Source organism: Cydia splendana, chromosome 24, assembly GCF_910591565.1.
Source record: "Cydia splendana chromosome 24, ilCydSple1.2, whole genome shotgun sequence".
Taxonomy (NCBI): domain Eukaryota; kingdom Metazoa; phylum Arthropoda; class Insecta; order Lepidoptera; family Tortricidae; genus Cydia; species Cydia splendana.
This window is the reverse complement of record NC_085983.1, coordinates 4,810,556-4,833,928: the sequence shown is the minus strand read 5'-3', so window position 1 is coordinate 4,833,928 and position 23,373 is coordinate 4,810,556. Positions and strand designations below refer to the sequence as shown.

The 23,373-nt window shown below is 38.7% G+C and overlaps 1 protein-coding gene and 1 long non-coding RNA gene across 3 annotated transcripts; both read left to right on the top strand.

Moving 5' to 3' along the window:
* Positions 1-301: 301 nt before the first annotated feature.
* On the top strand, positions 302-3,817 carry LOC134802238 (uncharacterized). Its single transcript, XR_010145816.1, has 3 exons — positions 302-460; positions 1,209-1,328; positions 2,623-3,817. It is a non-coding gene; the product is annotated as an uncharacterized LOC134802238 (long non-coding RNA).
* Positions 3,818-8,185: 4,368 nt separating this feature from the next.
* Positions 8,186-22,744, top strand: LOC134802400 (exopolyphosphatase PRUNE1). 2 transcript variants are annotated; one of them, XM_063775047.1, is made up of 8 exons: positions 8,186-8,310; positions 9,083-9,354; positions 11,272-11,439; positions 12,847-12,974; positions 13,558-13,678; positions 14,176-14,305; positions 17,377-17,529; positions 22,248-22,744. In XM_063775047.1, the coding sequence occupies exons 1-8, from the start codon at positions 8,275-8,277 to the stop codon at positions 22,401-22,403; spliced, it is 1,164 nt and encodes a 387-aa protein (XP_063631117.1). In that variant the 5' UTR covers positions 8,186-8,274; the 3' UTR covers positions 22,404-22,744. The 2 variants fall into 2 exon arrangements, with proteins under 2 accessions (XP_063631117.1, XP_063631119.1); XM_063775049.1 differs by lacking the exon at positions 9,083-9,354 and adding an exon at positions 10,049-10,317 and having other exon boundaries at positions 22,248-22,740.
* Positions 22,745-23,373: the final 629 nt, after the last annotated feature.

Sequence of the window (23,373 nt, the reverse complement as noted above, 5' to 3'; positions counted from 1 at the left end):
ACACCTAAACCTTCCTCAAGAATCACTCATTGATATGTGAAAACCGCATCACAATCCGTTCAGTAAGTATTATGTATTCGAGTTTATCGCGAACATACATACTTACACACAAACAGACAGACAAGTCGGGGAACTTTGTTATATAAGGTGTAGTGATGTCTTATTGTATTTCGTTCCAAACCATAGAAATGTTTAACGATCTTTTTAATTTAATAGTTATGGCACGGACTACGTTCCTATTACTAAGTAAGTTATAATATTTTCATTCTAACAGAAGCTACTGTAGCTAGTAACTGTTGAAGCCGTTGAAGCGCATAATTTGGAGGGAAGGTATAAGGAATCAACTTCATGAGGCGTTGTGTAAAGTCTTTTCATCACGCTTGCTCGTAACAGGTGTATTACCTACACGTAGGCGATGCGGTCCGTAAATCCTCAATTTCGACCTAGGGCTGTAATATAGGTACGTACGAAATTAGGCAGAAGTTTTATTTATTTCCCTTTTTTCCTCATAAATATGATGAAATAGTACATTGTGTATTAAGGGCGGGAAATAAGAAATTACGAACGAGTGTCAATTTTAAGCCCGACGCGAAGCGAGGGCTTAAAATGTTCACGAGTTCGGAATTTCTTTACCGCCCGTGGCACACACAATGTTTTTCATCACACTTGTAAGGAAAAAAAGGAGAATTAATAAAAACAAACTTCTGTATAAAACACTTTTCCGCCCTAGGGCGAAAATTTCAATTTCCCGCCCGCAAGCCCTACGTGTAAATAAGTGTTTTTCATCACACTTGCTCGGAAAAGATTTTTTCCGCCCTAGGGCGAAAATTTCAATTTCCCGCCCGCAAGCCCTACGTGTAAATACATCTTTTCCGAGCAAGTGTGATGAAAAACATTATGTGCGCCACGGGCGGTACAGGAATTACGAACCCGTGTTAATGAAGCCCTCGCTTTCGGCTTCGGACTTCAATTCACACTCGTTCGTATTTTCTTGTTTGCCGCACTTAATACACAGTGTACTATTAGGGTTCCCCCACATATGTCGACGCGGATTCGGCAAAATCTGATAGGAAAAAGCTTTAAGTATGCGCTAGGAAGATGCGCAATATATGCGTGGACATAAAGCTTCTTCCTATCGGATTTTGCCGAATGCGCGTCGATATATCTGGGGTGACCCTTAGGTTATCATTCGCCTTAACTTTTTTCAGTCGTCGGCGGCTCAATATGTTTTTCTTTGGTCAACTCGCTGAAGCAGAGGCATAGAAATCTAAGAAAAAACTATCCAAATCCATACCACCCGGATGACGACCAACTTACGAAGCTGATGGGTGAATACAGGGAATAGATAAATAAACCTAAGTTTAAGTTACACTAGCATTTGCCCGCGATTTCGCCTGGACATCCATATCCCATACCAGTTCTGTAGTAAATTCCCCCTCTCTCTATAAAGAGAGTCAATAGAAATTTGACGTTGAGCATAGAGGATGTTCAAGCAGTGGGGAGACGCTCCTGACTTCGGGCAAACTCGGCTCCGTTCGGCTCAGCATTGCTCCGAGCAATTATTAGGGTTGGCACCACTTGACGTCCTTTTGCGTGCACGACCACAAATAAGATAATCACTTGAATTTTGACAACCCTAAATAGCCGAAAAAGATACTGACATACATTAGAAAGGGATAGCATGATTCGTCCCTGAATCGCTGTCATACTTCGGTTTTGTAGGAAGTGTTTTTATGTGTTTTTATGATGTGATTTATTCTGTGTTCTATTTATAGGTACCACAAGGCAATATTGTCATGTGTAAAGGATGACTCACGTTAGACCGGGCCGGAACTTCCGGTGCATCGTTTTCTATGGAAAGCGCCGTAAGCTCGGGCCCAGACACGGCCCGGTCTAACGCGAGTCATTATTTTTCAGTCATTAAGTCTCTAGCCAACTCACAGACATGTCGAAAATTTAAAGGGCAATATGTACTGTAAAACGTTATAGGTACAATACACGTGCGAAAAGGTCATTCGCAACTCGTGTCGTTTTAAACACCCTTCGGCCGTGTTTTAGTTTATCGCCACTCGTTGCGAATTTCCTACTTTTCGCACTTCTATCTCAATGTAAATAAACTAAATTGACGACAGGGGGGCGATTTTTGAATTTCGACCGGTCGATTTCGTGTATTTCGTTCAATAATATCTCCAGTACCCGGCATTAAAATTCTACTAATAGAATTGAAAACGAGTGGTCAATACCACTCGATTCCCAATTTGTATCGCTCGTATTTCAAAAATTAGCATTTCTCTGTTTTCCACCGATTTTAGAGTGACGAAATCGTGCGCTCGAAATTGAAAAATCGGCCCCCTGGTCTGGCCTAGTGGATAGTGACCCTGCTTGCGAAGCCGATGGTCCTGGGTTCGAATCGCAGTAAGGGCATTTATTTGTGATATGATCACTAATATTAGTTATTGAGTCATGGGTGTTTTCTATGTATATATTAAGTATGTATTTATCTATATAAGTAGGTATATCGTCGTCGTCGTCATCGTTGCTTAGTTTGGGGCTAGGTTGATCTGTGTAAGATGTCCCCTAATATTTATTTATTTATTATTTATAAATGGAACACTGTTCCAGATTTCTCCTCAGAGGACAGCGACTACTTCGTTGAAAGATTCGGTAAACTTAGCGAGGATTCCGGGGAAGGGACGATAATAATTAACAAGAATCTGAAAGTAAACGGACGACATTACAGTTTGAAGAAGTCCGATGATGCTGTGGATGATGTTGTGGAACGCTTAAAAGTAAAACGACGGAAACATTATTGAATACCATTGTTTTTTATTACTTACCTTTCTTACTATATCAACTGAACTAGTAAAATTAACCGCATCGTTTTTAAGTGGCCCTCTGGCACACACAATCAATTTGTCTTTTAGTCATGGCTATTTTCCTGAGCAGTTAAAGACATCTATTATAAAACCGATATATAAACAAGGAGAACGTAACGATCTCGGAAATTATAGACCAATAACAATTGTCCCGATACTGTCTAAAATAGTGGAAAAAGCCTTTTGTGTCAGATTAGATAGCTTTTTAACAAAACATAACATCCTACATCCTGATCAATACGGCTTCCGAAAAGGTCTTAACACAGAACTGGCATGTTTTGAATTTATTAAATATATAACTGAATCTATCAATAATAAATCACCTGTTATGTCCATATTCCTTGATATGACAAAAGCGTTTGACCTTGTAGATCATTCAAAGCTGCTTAAAAAATTAGACAATTACGGAATTAGAGGTCAAACAAATGACTGGCTTAGATCTAATTTAACTAATAGCACACCCCGGACCCGGACACTGGCGATCAAATGTATGAAACAAACGCGTTCCTACGCACACAGTCTAAGCTCGTGTAGGTGAACGCGTACCATGCTTGTGTGAGTGAGATAAGACGTGCTAGGGTTCCCGCCATTTTGTTGACAAGTTCGATGACCTCAATGACCCAAAACTCATTGCGCGAATTAGGAAGAAATATAAGAATCATAATTATTATGCTGTAAGGTGGGTATCTAAGCTCGATTTATACAATAGTTTCCTATTTTGAATCAGTATAAACGAAGTAACAAAATTTTTGTAAGGAAATTCAGGCCACCAAAATATTACGTAAGTTGAAAACATGATTTTTTGTTCATATAGATATTGTGTTGTTTTCAGTGTGATCTGATAGGTTTAGGTCTAAAACAGATAGGGTAAAAGAAATACTAAACATAAGTACCTATTGTAAGTTGGTATTCTACTAAAACATAAAACACTTTAAAAATAACTGGGTACCTATGTACTTGCCTTGATTCATACAATGGGAATCTGTGGAACTTTCTTTTAGTTTTGTCGTTTATAGAGCTTAAACAACCGTACACAGCACAACACACACCCATTACAAAAGGATTTGTAAATATTTGTTTAATATTTGAATATTTTACGTGGCCTCCGCTCTGCACACCGCGTCGTCGTCGTCGCGTCCTTGCCAGCCGGTAACTGAGAGGTAACCGAGTGCGGGTGGGCGGCACTTTCAACGGGAGGCAGGGAGTGTCCATACTGTACGTTAATACTATTTATTATACTGTGCTAATAGACAGCAAAGTACTGAAATATCAAAATTTGTTAAAATTGAAAATAATTTGCATAAATTAGTATACAGATCACCTTTACGTACTGTTGTTTCAGGAGTACCTCAAGGAAGTAACTTAGGGCCCCTTTTATTTTTACTCTTTATCAATGATCTTCCTAAAGCCACAAAGCCTAAAACCATACTTTTTGCAGATGATACAACCATCGTATTCAGGAGTCAAAACCAACACACATATGAGTCTGATATCAATGATGCCTTGACAGACATGAATGATTGGATACTTGATAATAATCTTCTAATAAATCTGAATAAAACGCAGTACATGCAATTTCATTCTTCCAGAACAACGCCGCTACTAATTAATATTAATATAGACAACATTCCCTTACAGAAAAGTAATACCATTAAATTTTTAGGTTTAAATATAGACTCCTCACTAAACTGGAGAGAACATATTAGTTCAGTGTGTAAAAAAAAAGACCGTTTCATTTTCGCCCTAAGAAAGCTACGTCAGTGTGTGCCCTATGAAGCAGCCCTTACATCTTACCACGGCCACGTCTCATCTATTCTTAACTATGGTCTCATCTTATGGGGTAACTCTGTGGATGTGGAAAGGGCATTTAAATTACAAAAAAAAATTCTCAATTTCTAATGCTCAAACTGGTAGTAGCTGTAGACCATTGTTTAAAAAACTCAATATATTACCTTTAGCATGTATTTACATTCTAAAAATTTGTAATTTTGTTAAAAGATTTCCAAAATACTATGTTAAACGTTCTGATATATATTGTTCAAGTAACCCTAGACCACAATACAAAAACATTCTAAACCAACCGCGCTGCATGACCAACATTTACAGAAGAAACGCTTACAATGCGAGTATTATAATATACAATAAATTACCCGTCCACATAAAAGCACTCGAGGACAAGAAATTTACTCAAAATCTGAGATTTTGGCTCATGGAACGCTGTTTTTATACTGTAAAGGATTTTATGAATCATACGGAGTGATGTGTTATATTACAACCATTTCAGTGTCTTCTAATTCAAATCCGAATCAACTGTTTTTATATTACTGACTCTTTTTTACTGATGTTAAGTTACCATTTGTCGGATTAATTTATGTTACAAATACAAAATACAAATACAAAATCGTTTATTTGTCCAATATAGGTATGAATAGTACATAAGTACAGATCTTATAGTATTACTGTTGTATCACTATGTTGTGCCGTAAGGCGTACAATTTTTTTTTTTGTCATTAATGGACTGTGACTACATGCTGTGCACAAGTTACCATTAATTATAGTCTATCAAAAATTCGCTTACACTATAATATGTTTTGTCAACTAAATATTTAAATACTTTACTTTTAAAACTTGTCATATCCTCTAAATTTCTTAATTCATTCGGTATTTTATTCAAAATTTGTGGAGCCATTCCAAATATACTTTTCCTATATAACGCTGTTTTGGAAGGCATTGAATTTATTCTGTTCCTAAGACGTATACTCTTAAACTGTTGAAATAAGTGGGGATTACTTTTAACAAAAATTACAATTTCGAAAATATACAAACAAGGTAGAGTTAATACTCCTAATTTTTTCAAATATGGTTTACATGAACCCAGTTGCTGAATTCCACACAACGATCTAATGCATCTTTTTTGCGCTTTAAACGCTACTTCTCTGTCAACTGAGTTTGCCCAAAATATAATTCCATACCTTAGTGTTGATGTTACAAGCGCTGGTGGCCTAGCGGTAAGAGCGTGCGACTTTCAATCCGCAGGTTGCGGGTTCGAACCCCGGCTCGTACCAATGAGTTTTTCGGAACTTATGTACGAAATATCATTTGATATTTACTAGTCGCTTTTCGGTGAAGGAAAACATCGTGAGGAAACCGGACTAATCCCAATATGGCCTAGTTTACCCTCTGGGTTTAAAGGTCAGATGGCAGTCGCTTTCGTAAAAACTAGTGCCTACGCCAATTCTCGGGATTAGTTGCCAAGCGGACCCCAGGCTCCCATGAGCCGTGGCAAAAATGCCGGGATAACGCGAGGAAGAAGAAGAGTGTTGATGTTACATAGACTTGATATGCCGTCAAAACGTGTTGTATGTAATGCTAATTAATATCCTCTATAATATTTGCATACTGTTTAAAACAGTTGAAAAAGGTGAAACATATTTTATTTTTACACTAACACGTAATCTTTACCCTTTTTCTGCGAATAAATTTTTGTTTTGTTTGTTTGTTTGTTTACGTATACTTATTTCCTTAGGTACCTTATGTGTGCCCAGAAAATCAAAAATATTTTCTAGTGTCAAAACTATAATTCCTACTACACAAAGTGTGACCAGCCCAAGATTTTTTGAATTTCCCGCCAAAAATTTGTGTAATATTTCAGTAGCCAGACTCTATAGTAGGACCCTTACGGCCTCTCCAAACTTTTGCGATATATCGACCCAAAAGAGTGAGGTGAAGCGATAGTTAGAACGAGAGCAAACTATTACACAAAAAGAAAACTGGTGTCATATGCTGAACTATTAAAGTGGTAACACACTATCGCACCGCACCAAGGTCATTGTGCGACGCACCCATAAGTAAGAGCGAGAAAGCGATATCTCTTTCTCGCTCTTACTTATCGGTGCGGTGCGTTACGGCCTTTACAATCGGTGTTATGCTGGCTACATACGTAACGATAAACCGTAGCGATTAAACTGTGCAGTCCGATTTGCGCAGTTTTATCTGCCGTGTGTATGACAAATCGTTGTCGATTATCGTTGATCGTTGGCAGTCTTAGAGGATATAACCAACGGAGACGCCATGTCTAAAATTTTCGGTACAAAATAGTCTGCCGTTTTTTGCGGGGGAGGGGCACATCAAATGTATAGGTACGTCATGTCAGATAAACGTCAGTCCATACATATGGTTGACATGTGGTTGACCATTGGCCGCCTATTTTCGACAGAGGGGAACGCCTGTTAATGGCGGCTCCATTGTTAATTACTCCGAGTTGGCAGTTGCAAATTATATTAGAAAAATCGTTGTCGATGCATTTGCACAGTTTTATCGTTGCGTGTGGATGGCGATCGGTCATTTCGGCAGTACTTCACGTAGCTTGCTTGTGTGCGCACGTTCGTTCCTCAAGTAAATAATGAAAAATGTAATGAAAAATATAAAAATGAATCCATATTTCTCTTGGTCACGGCATCACGCGTGAATGGCTGGACCAATTTCGCTAATTCTTTTTGTCTTAAAGTTTGTCAAGCAGATCTTGTCAGTAGAAAAAGGCGACAAATTTGAAAAATGTAGGCGCGAAGGGACTTCGTCTCATAGAAAATTTGAATTTCGCGCCTTTTTCTACTGACAAGATTTGCTTGACTGTCTATATGTTAGTTATTGTCAGGAAAAGTTTCTTATGACAGAAAAAAAATAAGAAAGTTGCGCGGAACATTAGAAAATTTAAGAAAACTTAACTACCATGTTAACTTTGATGACATGGATAACATGTTTCTTGCGTGAGCTTCTGCGGAGAACTGACGATCGACGCCGATATCGGAGGCGTGTGGAGGCACTAGGAACGTTCGATTTATCTGCACAGTCGGACTGCACAGTTTAATCGCTACGATTTGTAGTTACGTGTGTAGCCGGCATTATTTGCTCTCTCGTGGCCTAACAGACGGGCGTGCTGGACCGCGACCTTGTTTCGCTCCGAAGCCTGTTCGATCGTGTGGAAGGTGGTACGCCAGACGTCCGTTAAAGCCGTAACAGCCTTCCGCACTAAACCACGACCTTGTTACACCGCACCCAGGATGAGTGAGAGCCAGAAAGAGATATCTTTGGGTGCGGCGCACTAAGGTCACAGTGCGGTGCGGTAGTCTATTATGGCTTTTATGGACGCAGAGTAGTTTGTGGACGCAGCTATTAAGTGAGAGCGAGAAAGAGATATTTAGACCGGACCAAGGTCGCGGTCTGGTACGCCCGTCTGTTGCAGCTTTCAGATTGCTCTACTGACGCTGACACCTGTCAATGTCAAACTCAGCTGTAAGCTAAGTATTTTGTTTGGATTCACGTTTTTATTTATACACAATTTTGGTTCTTTTTAATCCTAAATAAAACAGATTGTTGTTTTTAATAGTGGACCATCAAGATGGAAGATTACCTATCGACGACTGTTTCGAATCTGGTAAATATCTAATCATTATTTAACGAAATATTATAATATCATGGACTATCATTTATAAACAAGATTGTTTATGTTATAAACTTTGAAGACTTAGATTGTTATAAATTATGTGCAATATTCCATATTAAAGAGGTGTCTAAATGTATGTTAGTCGCCTTGTCTGCTATTATTTATTTATTTATCTGACATATAAGAATAGAAATGTTCATAAGTCTAAACCTAAATTAGCCTGAGGCATTGTTCCCAGCATACTGGCTGCATTCCCCCTCTGCATCTGCACAGTGAGGCTGAGTTTTTGCGCAAAAAATTCGCATGCTCGTAGGTCGCCAGACACCCAGACTAGTTTGGTAGAAATTTCTTTTACTATTTTTTTGGTGTCTTGACGACCAAGGACCGAAAGTGCCGCAAATACATAATTCGTTTTCAAAAATGTATATTAGCGACAGTTGGCAATTTGTGCGACGTCTGTTGCCGTTTCTGGCTTCCTGGCAGAGCGCCGGACGTGAGATGGAGCCAGCATATCAACACTTCGTCTTATAGAATTTTACAAGACATTTGTGTTCTCTAATTGAATTGGGATTGGACGTAGGCAGATTATCTTATAGTTGCATCATCTTTCATTCACTGTTGTTGACCCCTTTAAGAAAGTTGTTATTTTTAAAGTTTTAAAAGAATGAATAATGAAGAAATTGAACTCTTGTAAATTGGACCAAAATATTCTTATAAAATCACTCACTTTGTATAGATTTTAATTTGGTAGTTATACTTTCAGAGATCCGCCTACTATTCCACGTTAAACCTAACCATAGGCAATGAAACCAGCAACTTAGACTCCGCTGTCTCCTCTTTAGTCTATTCCAAGTTTTTGCACTGGCAACTGAGTCAATTGAAGTGTGGTATATGTAAAAAAGCTGATAAAATCGGATTTAAGGACCATATTTTTGTACCGGTACTGAATGTGCGTAGGGAAGAGTTTGAATTGAAAACGGAAGTGGAATACTATTTAAATGAATATGGAATTAGTAAAGAAATGTTAATATTTCGGTGAGTGTGATAAAATGTTTTAGTGCAGGCTACTGGGGGTTATCACACTGGATGCAATTTGCACGTTGCTCCTATGTTTGAGCGAGACAAATAACGCTATACGCGTATATAGCGCCATCCCGCTCGCACATCGGAGTGAAGCACAGTGTGATAACCACCTATGCCCGTGTTTTATTTATTCTTATTATATATTGACATGTAAAAACTTTAGTTAAATATTTAAAAATATCACAACCCCCAAATGACCATGACCAATGTCATCTCGGGCGAAATCTCGTAAATTAGTTAAGGGTGATGTGTAATGATCCCTCGTGGACGTCAGCTACCGCTCCGTTGGTGGGTTGATGAACTACAGCCACCTAAACACGTAAAAAAATTTGTCAGTGCCTTAAATCGGGGCTTTATCAGATAATATTTATATTATTTTATTTTTTATTTGGTGTTATTGTGAATTAATAAATAAAAAACGGCAGCCAGTTGTATCACGATGGAAAGCCTGTCAGCTGGCATTGAACTGAACATTAAAAAGGCCACCTTATCCCTTTTTGATACATTATAATTATGAAACTTTGCTAAGTTCATGGAAATAGGCGTTTTTTTGCTTTATCTTTATTGCTGGTTGCCAGTGCAAAAAACCACAGGCTAGAGACACTAAGTTCCAAACCCTTCATAACATTTTTTTACAATTTTTCAGAAATCAGTAAACTATGCCGCCCTAAACCTAGTCATAGGCAACGAGAGTTGCGACCTAGACTCGGCGGTGTCCGCTCTTGTCTATGCCAGTTTTTTGAACTGGCGACACAGCCAGATTAAATGTACTGTGTGTACACGGCCTACTCCGGGGGCTAAAGATTTGTTGTGTGCGGCGGTCCTTAATGTGGATAGGGAGGACTTTGAGCTTAAAACGGAGGTGGAATTTTGTTTGAGAGAGAGTGGAGTTAGTAAGGAAATGTTGGTATTTAGGTGAGTAGGTAGTAAAATTGCAAATAATAAGAGTAACACATTTTTAGGGTTCCGTACCTCAAAAGGAAAAAAACGGAAACCTTATACGAGGATCACTCGTGCGTCTGTCTGTCTGTTCGACCATGCCCCCCCCCCCCCCCCCTTATCTCCGAAACTATTGGGTCTAAAATATTGAATAAAATACATAGTTCTGTACCTATAGATGACAGGAAACCCTATTAGAAATGTGCAGTCAAGTGTGAGTCGGACTTAATTACTTAGTTTCTGATCCGACCCCTACGGGTTTTTTGAAGACATTTAAGTCACGTTCCACTTAAAAAAATACATTGTTCAAAATTGGGTAATGTACGAAACCCTTGGAACGCGTGTCCGACTCGCACTTGACCGATTTTCTTATAATAAAGGAAAACTGACGAACTTGGGACCTTTTGGTCTGATCGCTCTTAACCAGCTGAGGTACCGAAGCTAACCATGTAGAAGCGTGCGAATCTTTCCATTCCTTCCATTTTGTTTACACGCCTTAGGAAACCTAGCGCCAGTTCAATGCAAATCTCACGGCAGCTCTTATCTGTTTACCCCAAACCTACCTATACTCGAGGTAATGCCCCCGAGAAACCCCATGCAGCAGTGGCGTAGCTAGGCGTGGGCGAAGTGGGCCGTCGCCCACGGCCTCGCGCCCCAAAGGGGGCCTCGCGCGAAGCCCCTTCGGGCACAGTGACAGAAACGGGCCTCGCAGATCGCGACTTCGCCCACGGCTAGATTAGTTCACAATACGCCACTGGCCCCATGCCATATCGAGAAACCCCGAGAAAGGCCGAGAACGAGTGTGTACATACTGCTCCCTTCTCGTCTTGCCCTTTCCCGATTGGGTCGGTTTTATGCCGATTCAGCGAGAGCCTCTCAACGAGTGTGTACAGCCGGCATAAGATATAAAATAATCTTTTCTTTTTTCAGAAATGACTACGATCTCCAAGAACTAGTAACAAAAACGAAAACTAATGTAGTGTTGGTAGACCATCATACTTTAGCCATCAAAGACAAGTTCTTGGCTCCTTATGTTACTGAGATCATAGACCATAGACCTATAGACAAGACGGAGTGGACCTACAGAGATGATACAAGGTAATTTTAGCTCCTTATTCATAAGACAATCATCATCTTCCTCGCGTTATCCCGGCATTTTTGCCACGGCTAATGGGAGTCTGGGGTCCACTTGGCAACTAATCCCAAGAATTGGCGTAGGCACTAGTTTTTACGAAAGCGACTTCCATCTGACCTTACCAACCCAGAGGTTAACTAGACCTTATTGGGATTAGTCCTGTTTCCTCACGATGTTTTCCTTCACCGAAAAGCGACTGGTAAATATCAAATGATGTTTCGTACATAAGTTCCGAAAAACTCATTGAAAGGCCGAGCCACACCGGCTGCGTGTGCAGCACGTGTGCGTCGACGTAAGCGTAGACGTGCGCAGCACCCCTGTCACACCGGGTGACGCGCACGTCATGCAGCGCACGCCACGCAGTGTGCTGTACACGTCACGCAAGCGCACGCTGCAGCTCGGTCATGCGTGCAGTAAAATAAAATACACTCCTGCGACAGTACATCATGTTATTATACTGTTACTTATACTGAAATAAATGGTATTCTATTCTATTATACTCCTGTTGCAAATGGAAGCAGCTCACAGAATGCCGACATTGCAGTTAGAGGAAAAAAATGTCTCATATTTGAATCGAGATAATTCAGAGTACATAATATTATTATTAAGTTCACAATACAACAACCTTGTTTTCCAATAGTATTATTAGTACCTAACATCGATTTGTTCCCACAGGCCAAATTTTTATAAGACGTATTTTTTTGGAATCTTTGTGCTATATGTTGTAAATATACATTCGTATTGACGAATATATACTGGGTCAAGCAGATCTTGTCAGTAGAAAAAGGCGGCAAATTTGAAAAATGTAGGCGCGAAAGGATATTTTCCCATAGAAAATTTGAATTTCGCGCCTTTTTCTACTGACAAGATCTGCTTGACCCAGTATATGAATTAGTTTTTCTTTTATATCACTGAATCCATATTAAAAACCAGCACGCGCACCGGCCGAGTTGTAAATAAATACAAGCGAGCTGCGCGTGTACACGCACAGCACCTATGCAGCACCGAGCTGTGCGTGTCCGAACCTGCTCGGTTCGCCCTCTCATAGGGAACGCAGTTAAACACAACGTCATCACTGCACGCAACGAAGCGACGTTGCCGCTCCGGTGCGTGGACGCGTGCACGCAGCACGCAGCCGGTTTGTCTCGTCGGAGCTGCGTTGCGTGCAAGTCACGCGTACGCGCACGTCACGCAAGCGGTGTGTCCTCTCGTATGAGTTTTCGTATTATACAACGCATCGGGACGCGTACGTGCACGTGCACGTCTACGCATACGCATCCGGTGTGGCTTGGCCTGAAAGTCGCACGCTCTTACCGCTAGGCCACCAGCGCTCTCATCAGCGCAACCATGCGCGGTAACTTGTTTTGCAGGTCTACTATAGAAACAGTTGGTTCGTGCTGTACGTTGGTAGCTCAAAGAATTATAGACATGTCAGCGGTGATGGCAAAAAAGATCGAATTCTTCGAAACGCATCCGCTATGCACACAGCTACTACACTGTAAGTAGGTATTTATATTATTAACATTGTTGCTATATAAGACAATGGCTTTATGCTTCGGGCGACACCGGCTTCCGACACGTCGAAAGGAGCCCAAGCGATATCTTACCGTACAAATCGTTCTGCCATTTTTTGCGGGGGGAAACATGCACAGTCTCACTTCTCACACACTACATACAAAATCCAATCTGTAATGACGACACAAATACATAGAAAATGACACACGGCAAAGACAAATCTTGCACACCTCGATCTCTTTATGTACGGATGAGTCACAACACGCACCGCGCTAGTTGTGTGCATGCCCAGTTGGGCATGTGCTTCGGCAGAGGGGAGATAGTGCGAATGCCGACTCCCTTCCCGGTGTTGCTCGAAGATATAACCTCCTGAGTCCCTGAGGGCTTTATAAAGGATTTAATCCAAATCGCATTTTCAATTAAAATGGAATACAAGAAGGTTCCAATTTCAAAACTGCAATAGTGACAAGGGGGACTGAGGAGGTTAAGGCAATGGCTTTATGATATGCAGGTGGAATAAAACCATAGCATTTGCAGCAAGAATTGTACTGTAATTTCTGTTTCAGCAACAATTATTCTCGACACAGTGAACTTCTCCAAAGAAGTGAAAAAAGGCACGCCACACGATTTGGAAATAGTGACGTTTCTAGAAGGGATTATGAAAATAGAAAATCCGGAGGCTGAGAGGTACGTGTATATTTAATACAATTCTAACCAATAGGGTATTTGACAATTAGTCGATCAGGTTTGTTTTGAGGATCAAATGGGATCCATTGTCTTAAAGCAATATAAAAGTCACAAATGATGGTCAAAGTCTGGCATCCGCAATTTACTGACGAAACAAAATGGCAATACATCGTGACGTCACCATGTAACGTTAGAAGCCGTTTCGATGTATGGAAAACAAGGAAATTGCGATTTTGTCGGTGAAATATTGCGTTCATGTATATTGTTGCTGTGTGTTTTTTTTTTTAATTTAAGATCCTTTATTTTTTTTCTTAGTCCCATATATTTTATAAGTCTCCAATGTATTGTGATAAATTGCTCATTTTCTATCTATTTAACTGGATTTATTTAAAATTCAACATGTGTCAACAACCCTATTGAACAAAACTGCCGGTCCCTTGAGATTTTGCTTATCCAGGTTCACTGTTATTTCTTTCACAATGTTTTATTTTTGGCAGAGAAAGCAAACTGGCACGTTTGCTAGAGGCCCGAACCAACGTGTCCCGTCTTACAGCCGCTCAGCTCCTCAAGAAAGACGTCAAGATTGTCAAAGAGGTGTACGTGCCTAGTTTCCCTATATTAGTGGAGGTAATATTATAAAAATATAAATAAAATAAAAAATACTTTGATAAAGAAAGGCTTTAGAGTAGACGATTATTTAACTGACAAACACATATGGTTGGATACCTTATCTACAGTCAGGAGTGGCATATAAGTTTAATTTTAATAGACTTGTTTATTATATGTAAATAATTTTATTTCTCTACAATTTTTGACAAAAAGTGTCTATATTGAATAAAATAATATGATTGTGAAAACCGTGGGTTTTAGGAGGAAAAGGTGAAAAACTAAGCTAATAAGTCAATCAAATTAGATTTTTTCGAAAAACTAATGCCCAGCAAGCTGGGATCGTTTTAATACCTTCATTTGGTCAGTCACCTGCAATAATATGTTACACAACGAAGGCCGCAATAAAATCTGACACGATCTTACTTATAGAGCCATAAGCAGTGGCGGATTTGCCCTAAGGCCAAGTAGGCCCGGGCCTAGGGCGGCAAGTTTTTGGGGGCGGCAAATTGTGACAAAAAATTCGCTGATGATAACAAGAAATAACTCAAAATGTAGTCAATATTATGGGTGCTGAGAAAGGGGCGGCTACAGGGCCTGGCGCCTAGGGCGGCAAAGACTGCAAATCCGCCACTGGCCATAAAAGCGCGTCACATATTTTTGCGGCCTTCGGAGAGTAACATGTTATTGCAGGTTAATGCGCGTAATCCGAGTTTGCGCATCCTAGGATGTGAGGAGTAGTGAATATACTGTATGTAACTGAACAAAAATCAATTACTCAAACCCGTTAATGTTTAGGTCATACTGAGCAATTTTTACTATGGGACCAACCCCGAGAACACGGAAAAACATTTGGATGTTTCATAAATTTTGCTGGTCTGATGTTGAAATTTCCTATGGGAGAGTAAATTCTTTTTCCGCGATCTCGAGGTTTGTTTATTTTATTTTCTTTATTTAGGATTCTTCTTCTTCCTCCTTCCCTTATCCCACCTACGTGGGGTCGCATTTTCTTTATTTAGGATTACCAACAGATAATACATCTTACATGCTCTTAAATCTATATAACAATCATGACTGATGCTTATCTAATTATAGGTAACCACAACTTATATAAGTGTCTTGTATCTGTGAGCAATATTTAACATGCGGTAAACTTATGGGTAAATGAATTAATAGGTACCAGTACATTACATTAACTAACATTACATAACTTGACAACTAGGGTGATGTTAAATTGTCGATAACAATTATTAACTACATACATAATTATATACAAATATTATCTATAAATATTTTATAAAGTATTATTAAGACATCTGTGAATCTGTGGCTATAATTACTTTGGGATATTCAGTGAGCCAACATATTTCGTCACCTTCCTTTTAAACTGTGCAGGTCTATCGTTAAATATGTTAAAGGTTAGCAGGTTAGTCCCATAGTAAAAATTGCGTAGTATGACCTAAACATTAACGGGTTTGAGTAATTGCTTTTCGTTCAGTTACATAGTATAGACCGCGGCCAGCAAACGATTTACGTACATGACCAATAGGGTCCCGGGCGATAACTCATACAGTGGTGAAGGGAGATGTAGGGCTCATTTAGACGGCGCGCGAACTCGCACACTATTTTAGTTACATTGCGGATAGGGATTGCAAATATTCGAAACTTTCAGGTATTCGAATATTCGACTTTTTCTGACGAGATATTCGAATATTTTTTTAAAATAAGAAAAGGAATGAAAAATCGGTTTATTATCGTTTTATTCAAAATCTTTTTTCACATATTGCTAAAATTAATGATATTTTGCAGAAATCCACTTAATTGACTACATTTTATCATCCTATTCTGAGATGCCCACGTTTATAAAAGCAATTAAGTATAACGCAAAAATTAGACGTTTTCAATATTTCTAGATAAAACTTTTTATTATAAATGCGTCGTTACGTGAATTAATATAACTTTAACCATCTAAACACGTATGTAAGAGAGAAAACATTTTAGTAGGTAATCACTAATCATTTTCTGATTTAAATTAACTTCTAGTCGTTAAGAGGCCTGTAAAATGCCCTTTAATTCCATTGTATTTTGAATCTTTATTGACTTTATTTGTCTTGGCAAGTTTAGTTTTGATTCCTAATGGTCGGCTATTATACTGCCCTGCTAAGCCAAGTAGCGGCTTCTTAAATAAAAATTTAATGCAAACATATACCTTACATTCTTTATCTGAAAATTCAATTTTCAACGTCATTTGTTTTTGAGATGCCGCTATTCGGCTTAGGAGGGCAGTATATAAGTTATATAATTGGTATTGGAATATTTAAGGGAAAAAGTTGGCTGACTACTGGGTGGATTATTCGTTAGTTAAAGGTGCATGGTTAGATTACCAAGTTCGGTAGGTTTGGTATGATCAAATTTGCGAATTGCGATAAAGGGCAATGACCCTTTATCTTAAAACTTACGTAACGTTGCTTGTACCTAGAAAAAGCATTAGCCGCACCGTAATAAAACATACTTTTTGATTTCGTTTTCTTTGAAATTGAGTTAGGTTTAACTGTATTCACGAAGCCTATCGAGAGGAATACAGTAAAAACATTATTCCCTTCCCATTTGGGTACCTACCGTTACTCATTCACTGTAAATACCCGGCAAAACACACAGAAACTGTAACTATAGCGGATGAAAATAGATTTTTTCTAGTAATAAAAATATTCGAATATTCGAAACCTGAGCGGCCGAATATTCGAATATCAAAACAGGTCGAATATTCGACATATTCGAATATTCGAATTGCAAGCCCTAATTGCGGACCATTGAGGTTACATCAATGCAGCCGACCAATCAAATAACGCAATGTAATGCATGAAACTCGCATGAGAGTTCTCGCACCGTCTAAATGAGGCAATATAATGAACCATAGTGAACGTCAGCTGCCGCTCCGTTGGTGGGTCGAAAAACAGCCACGATTACAGATATGTGAGGTGGCTACTCCCCAGCAGCTCGTCACAAGCGGCCCTGCGTTATTATGACTAAGTAGGTACTATAATTAAGGGTCTTCAATAAGTTTTTTTTACGTGAAACATTAATTCCCGCAGGAATTCCTATCGAAGCCAGAAGCCCTAACAGCAGTCTCCGAAGCCCTAAAATCAAGCGGGTGTTCCCTCGCACTCCTATTAGGAATGAGCCTGCAGACCGGATTGAAACGAGACGCCGCTATATGCGGGAGCGAGTCTGATAAAACTGCGAAAGTGAGTATTTTAAAATAAAAGTCGGGCATATACCTCGTTTTTTAGCATTAGAAAAAAGGTAAACAATCTTGACGTGTGGTAAACACGTCAGGTAAACAAACAAGACATTTTTATTGAAAAACACTTTTGAAAAATAAATTACGCAAATATGTAACAATTATTGTATAGCAAGGATGTATACCTATTTACATTATTTTGGTTTCATAATTAATAGCCCATATAACCATTCCAGTCGCAGAATCACAAAGTGGTAACTAAATGTCAGATGTGTCGTAACAGAGTCCACACAATGTGTCTAGAATTGTTTCGAAACAAAGTGTCGTCGCCGTGTCTACACTTTTCCGTAACAAGGTGTCGACACATTTGTGTGCACTTTGCGTGCGGTTTGCGACTAAATCTGACAGCAAATTTGTGACAGCAAATGTCAATATAAAATACCTCTTGAAAACCAATGTTTGTCAAACTACTATTAGTGTCTCGTGTGCTCGTAATTCTAGTAAGTCATCATGGGTAGGGTTACCAGACGTCAGGAATTTTCCTGGCATGTCAGGAATTTTCGCCGTTTGTCAGGAATGCGGCCGGAATACGAAAATGTCAGGATTTTTTGTGAATTAACAGACTTTTTTTATTATGTGCCTAGAAAGTTACATTATTCAAATTTACTTAGGTACATAAATCAAAAACAAATCAAATTTAAACAATGTATATATCAACCATACATAGAATCGCTTATAGCTAGATCCCCCCCTCTCGCCGATATGAGCGTCAGGAAAAAAAATTGCAAATCAGGAATTTTGTCAAGAAATTCCAAATTTGGGTCTGGTAGCCCTAATCATGGGCAATGCAAATGATAATAATCGACCGAAACCATATAAACACCCAACACCCGTCAACCTTTTACAGAAAAGTTTTTAAAGAAATTCAATAAGCTACTAAGGTCAGGCAACGAATGCTCCAAAAGTTGTAGAGGGAAATGCTCGGAACACAATTTTTGACTCCGTAACTCGGTTTGACAAGTTAGGAGGTGAACATATCAAAAGTCCCCGGCCGTAGCCCTTGAGCGGGGGGGAGAGAGGGGGCTTTGAAGGTCCCATTTTCCCGTTTTTCGATTATATCTCTCTTATACAAAATGAAAGTTAATTTAATTTGTTACAAGTTTATTCAGTCAATTTTTTCGATATGTTGAATAGTTTTTGAGATATCCGCTCTTGAAAGTTTATTTAGGGCTCTCAATTTTATCTTGATATATCTATATCAGTGAAGGTGCTAGGCCGTGTTTGGTATCGTTTTCGTATAAATCTGGGGTGCTGAATCCATTTAAGATATTACATTGACACCATTCCACAAAATAAAAATAAATCTTTTTAGGGTTCCGTACCTCAAAAGGAAAAAACGGAACCCTTATAGGATCACTCGTGCGTCTGTATGTATGTCCGTCTGAATACACAAAATAGTTCTTTACCTATAGATGACAGGAAAACCTATTAGAAATGTGCAGTCAAGCGCGAGTCGGACTTAATGTACGGAACCCTTAATACGCGAGTCCGACTCGCACTTGGCCGGTTTTTTTGAAACCCTTCTTGACGCTTAACCGCTGAACCGATTTCGTTGAAATTTGGTATAGAAATAGTTTGCGTCCCGGAACAGGACATAGGATAGATCTTATAACCAAAATCATCTTTTGAAGGTGTGAAAAGTGGCGTGGAAATTTGTACGGGAAATCAATAACCGCTGAACCGATTTATATGAAATTTGGGATGGTCTACATCTTTGATTTAGTTAAAAATGATGAAAAAACATGACTTCAAACCTAAACTTAAACAGTATTAATTCAAGAAGTCAATTCTGAATTCCCCCCTACACCTCATTTCACACCTTTAAAGGATGATTTTTGAGATAACTTATTATATCCTGTCTCGGGACTCAAAATATATGTGTACCAAATTTAAATTAAAACTGTTCAACAGTTTAAGCGTGAAGAGGAGTTTAAAAGAAAGTATTTTAATAAGTTTATATGTTTTTACTTCGGAATGGTGTCAATGTGATACCTTAACTAAATTTGGTACTGCGAATTTATACGAAAACGATACCAAACATGGCCTCGTAGCTTTACTGTTGTAGAAGTCAAAATAAAATTGAGAGCCCTAAATTCTTATTACTTGGCCAAACTTGTGTAGAAGGAAAAGGTAAAATAAAAGTCTTCGGCAGGAATATAAGACACAAATATATTTTTTTTTTGCGTTACTATTTCATTCATCAAATATAAACATACCTTGATTATACTATTCTAGTGAGATCCTCATAGATAAACAAAAACATTTACTTAAAAAATTACAAGGTCGAAATGTCACGGAACTTGTGAGAGTAATATGTGAAAAATATAAACTTTTATGACAAAAAAAATCTGGACACAATTTAAGAATCACCCAATTGCATCGAGGAATCATCTGTATTTTTGCATGTTTCATTACCTCCTCGCTTCTTTTTTGTCCTTTGTATTAATTTGTTAGATCTGAAAATAAAGATAACTTGCGTCGTCACGGATGTCGATTTATAGGTTTTAGGGAGTGCAGAATTCGAAAACGATGATATAATCCAAGATGGCGGCTACGTATTTTGTCCTAAAAGTGGAATCCAAAATAGTCATCATTTTCGAAATCTGCGCCCCCTAAAACCTATAAAACGACATCCATGACGACTTTTATGACATAGTGCATGGCCGCCATCTTGGAATCCAAAATAGTCATCATTTTCGAAATCTGCGCCCCCTAAAACCTATAAAACGATATCCATGACGACTTTTATGACAGAGTGCATTGCCGCCATTTTTAAATTGAAAATGTTATCATTTTCGAAATCTGCGCCCCCCAAAACCTATAAAACGACACCCATGACGAATTTTATGACATAGTGCATGGCCGCCATTTTGGATTCCAAAATGGTCATCATTTTCGAAAGCGGGGCCCCCTAAAACCTATAAAACGACATACATGACGACTTATGACATAGTGCATGGCCGCCATCTTGGAATCCAAAATGGTTATCATTTTCGAAATCTGCGCCCCCTAAAACCTATAAAACGACACCCATGACGACTTTTATGGCATAGTGCATGGCCGCCATTTTGGATTCCAAAATGGTCATCATTTTCAAAATTGGGGCCCCCTAAAACGTATAAAACGACATCCATGACGACTTTTATGACACAGTGCATGGCCGCCATTTCGGATTCCAAAATGGTCATTATTTTCGAAATCGGCACTCCCTAAAACCTATATATCGACACCCATCTCGACTTTTATGACAAAGTGTTTTGCTACCATCTGCATGCAAGACATTTCTATTATTTTTACGTACAAAAATGGCCCCCTGTCAACTTTCAATCGAGATTTAATCGATAATTTATTCGATTAATATTCAGATTAATTCAATTTCAATCTATGTTAGGTCGACTAAACTAATCGCGATTAAAATTTGAGAATTAACTTTTTTTATTCCATTAATTAGTCGAATAAACAGTTAATCGATTAATGCCCATCTCTGACCACGGCATTTTTACACTTTGAGAATATCTGAAAACAAATCAACACAAGGAGCCATTTTGCAAATCCAGTAACATACCAGTAACTTTGTTATTACTTTTGACAGCGCGTGTCATGTGTCAACACAGAGTCGACACAAAGTCGAAACATTGCAACTACTTTGTGACTGCAATATTTCTCAGCCTTAAACCATATTTATACATCATAATTAACAAGTTTCGTAGTATGTAAAGCGTTATTTCTGTTATTTAAGTAAGTATAGTATACGCATCGAAGTACTAAATATGCTTCAAATAATATAGTTATGAACACAGGCACTGAGAAGTAAACAATTTCATTTCCGGCTAAACTAAAACAATGTGGTGGCGCGTTGATTATATTACACTTAGTTTATCAAATCACTCGAGCAGTTTAATTCCCCATAATAATTTAAGTCATATTGTAATATAAATGCAAACATTATATAATTACGTCTTGTAATCCGTTTTAGAGATGGCGTATTAATGTCACTTATTTTTATTTAAGTATTTTTTCATCTGACAGTTTCCATTTGACAGGAACAAAATGAACGAATGATTTTGGCATAAAGTAGTCGCAAACCCGAAACAATGTGTGCACACGGCGACCACACTTTATGTCACTTTGTGTCATGTGTCGACCCTTCCCCATTTCTGGTAACTGTGTCGACACGGCGACGACTCTGCGACTGGAATTGTGACCGAAACAGACGGTGTCGACACAAGATGTGTCAACACCGCGTCGTAACGGCGACTGGAAATGGTTGTATGGGAGTTTTTCCAAATATTTTTTTTTAAATAAACTATTTTTTTAAAGCGTTTTTCAATAAACATGTCAAGATTGTTTACCATTTTTCTAGTGCTAAAAAAACAAAGTATAGCTATTTCACTCTGCACGAACTTTGCAGTGACAGATTGTGAAAATGAATTCCTATGTTAAGAGTGTTAACATTTTCGACGCCGTGTCAAACACAAAAGCTGTCACGCGGACGCCACGTCACCGAAGTGTCAAAACTGAAATTGAACTTTATGCATATGCACGTAGGTCTATGTTGCTCTGTGATCTGTGACCGATTAATCAGTCTTTGGCGTTGAACCTGCGGTGCGTATATATCGGTCATTGGCGTCCAAAAGGTTAAAAAAATGTTGTTCGTTTTAGCTAGCCAAATTTCTTCAAGACTGGAGCGCGCCATCGCTTCAGCTGACTGCAACAGACCTTCAGTACCCGAACACATATTACTTCAACCAACTGTACCTAGGTGCGTCTAGAAAACAGTACATACCTGCTGTCAACGCGTTCTTACAAAATCCATGAAATTTAATTAGAATCTTAGTAACGGTATTGTCCGCTAGATGTCACTATACCGTAAGCTGAGATTTTCTGAAACGCGCTATTAAGATTTTTCTCTAAATAAGGTAGGTGTTTTAAACAGGTACTTAAATGAGAAGATTTTGACACTCAGATGCTGTTGTTGTTGCAAATAATTTGGATTTTTATAGTTTTAGAAATAAAAATGTTTTGTATGAAAAACTTAAATTCGCTGTATTTTTTTAACTATGGTATTTGAAGCTACATAAAGTAATTACAGGACTAGATATACCTTATCATATTGTAAGTATAAAGTTTCAGAGCAATCTAGCTAATATAGTCGTTTTAAAATGAGAGTGAAACTACGTCTGTATCAGTGGGGAGACACTCCTGACTTCGGTCGAACTCGGCTCCGTTCGGCTCAGCATTGCTCCGAGCAATTATTAGGGTTGGCACCACTTGACTTCCTTTTGCGTGCACGACCACAGATAAGATAATCACTTGAATTTTGACAACCCTAAATAGCCGAAAGGGATAGTGCCATACATTAGACAGAGATAGCATGATTCGACCCTGAATCGCTGTCAAACTTTTTTTAGGAAGTGTCCTTTCTGTACGGTAGTAAGTACTATTATGTATTCTGTGGGAGACCCGAGCTTGCTGGGGTTGAATAAAACAAAATTATTTCATAAAAGATTTATTCAAAATATCTTAACAAGATTGTTAAAACTACATTCAGTAAAGCACCGCTTACGTTCTACGAGAGTTCGGCTCTGTCAGCACGCAAGAGCGAGATGCAACTATCTTACAGAAAGAGATAGTACCAATACAAAATATAGCAGCATCTTGCTTTTGCATTTGTAGTGGAAGCTAGAAAATTAGCAACTTAATACAGTCGTGTACACTCCCGAGCAATGAAAAGGACTCACTTCCCATAGAAAGTGACTAACCTTTTCGACGCCGTGTCAAACACAAA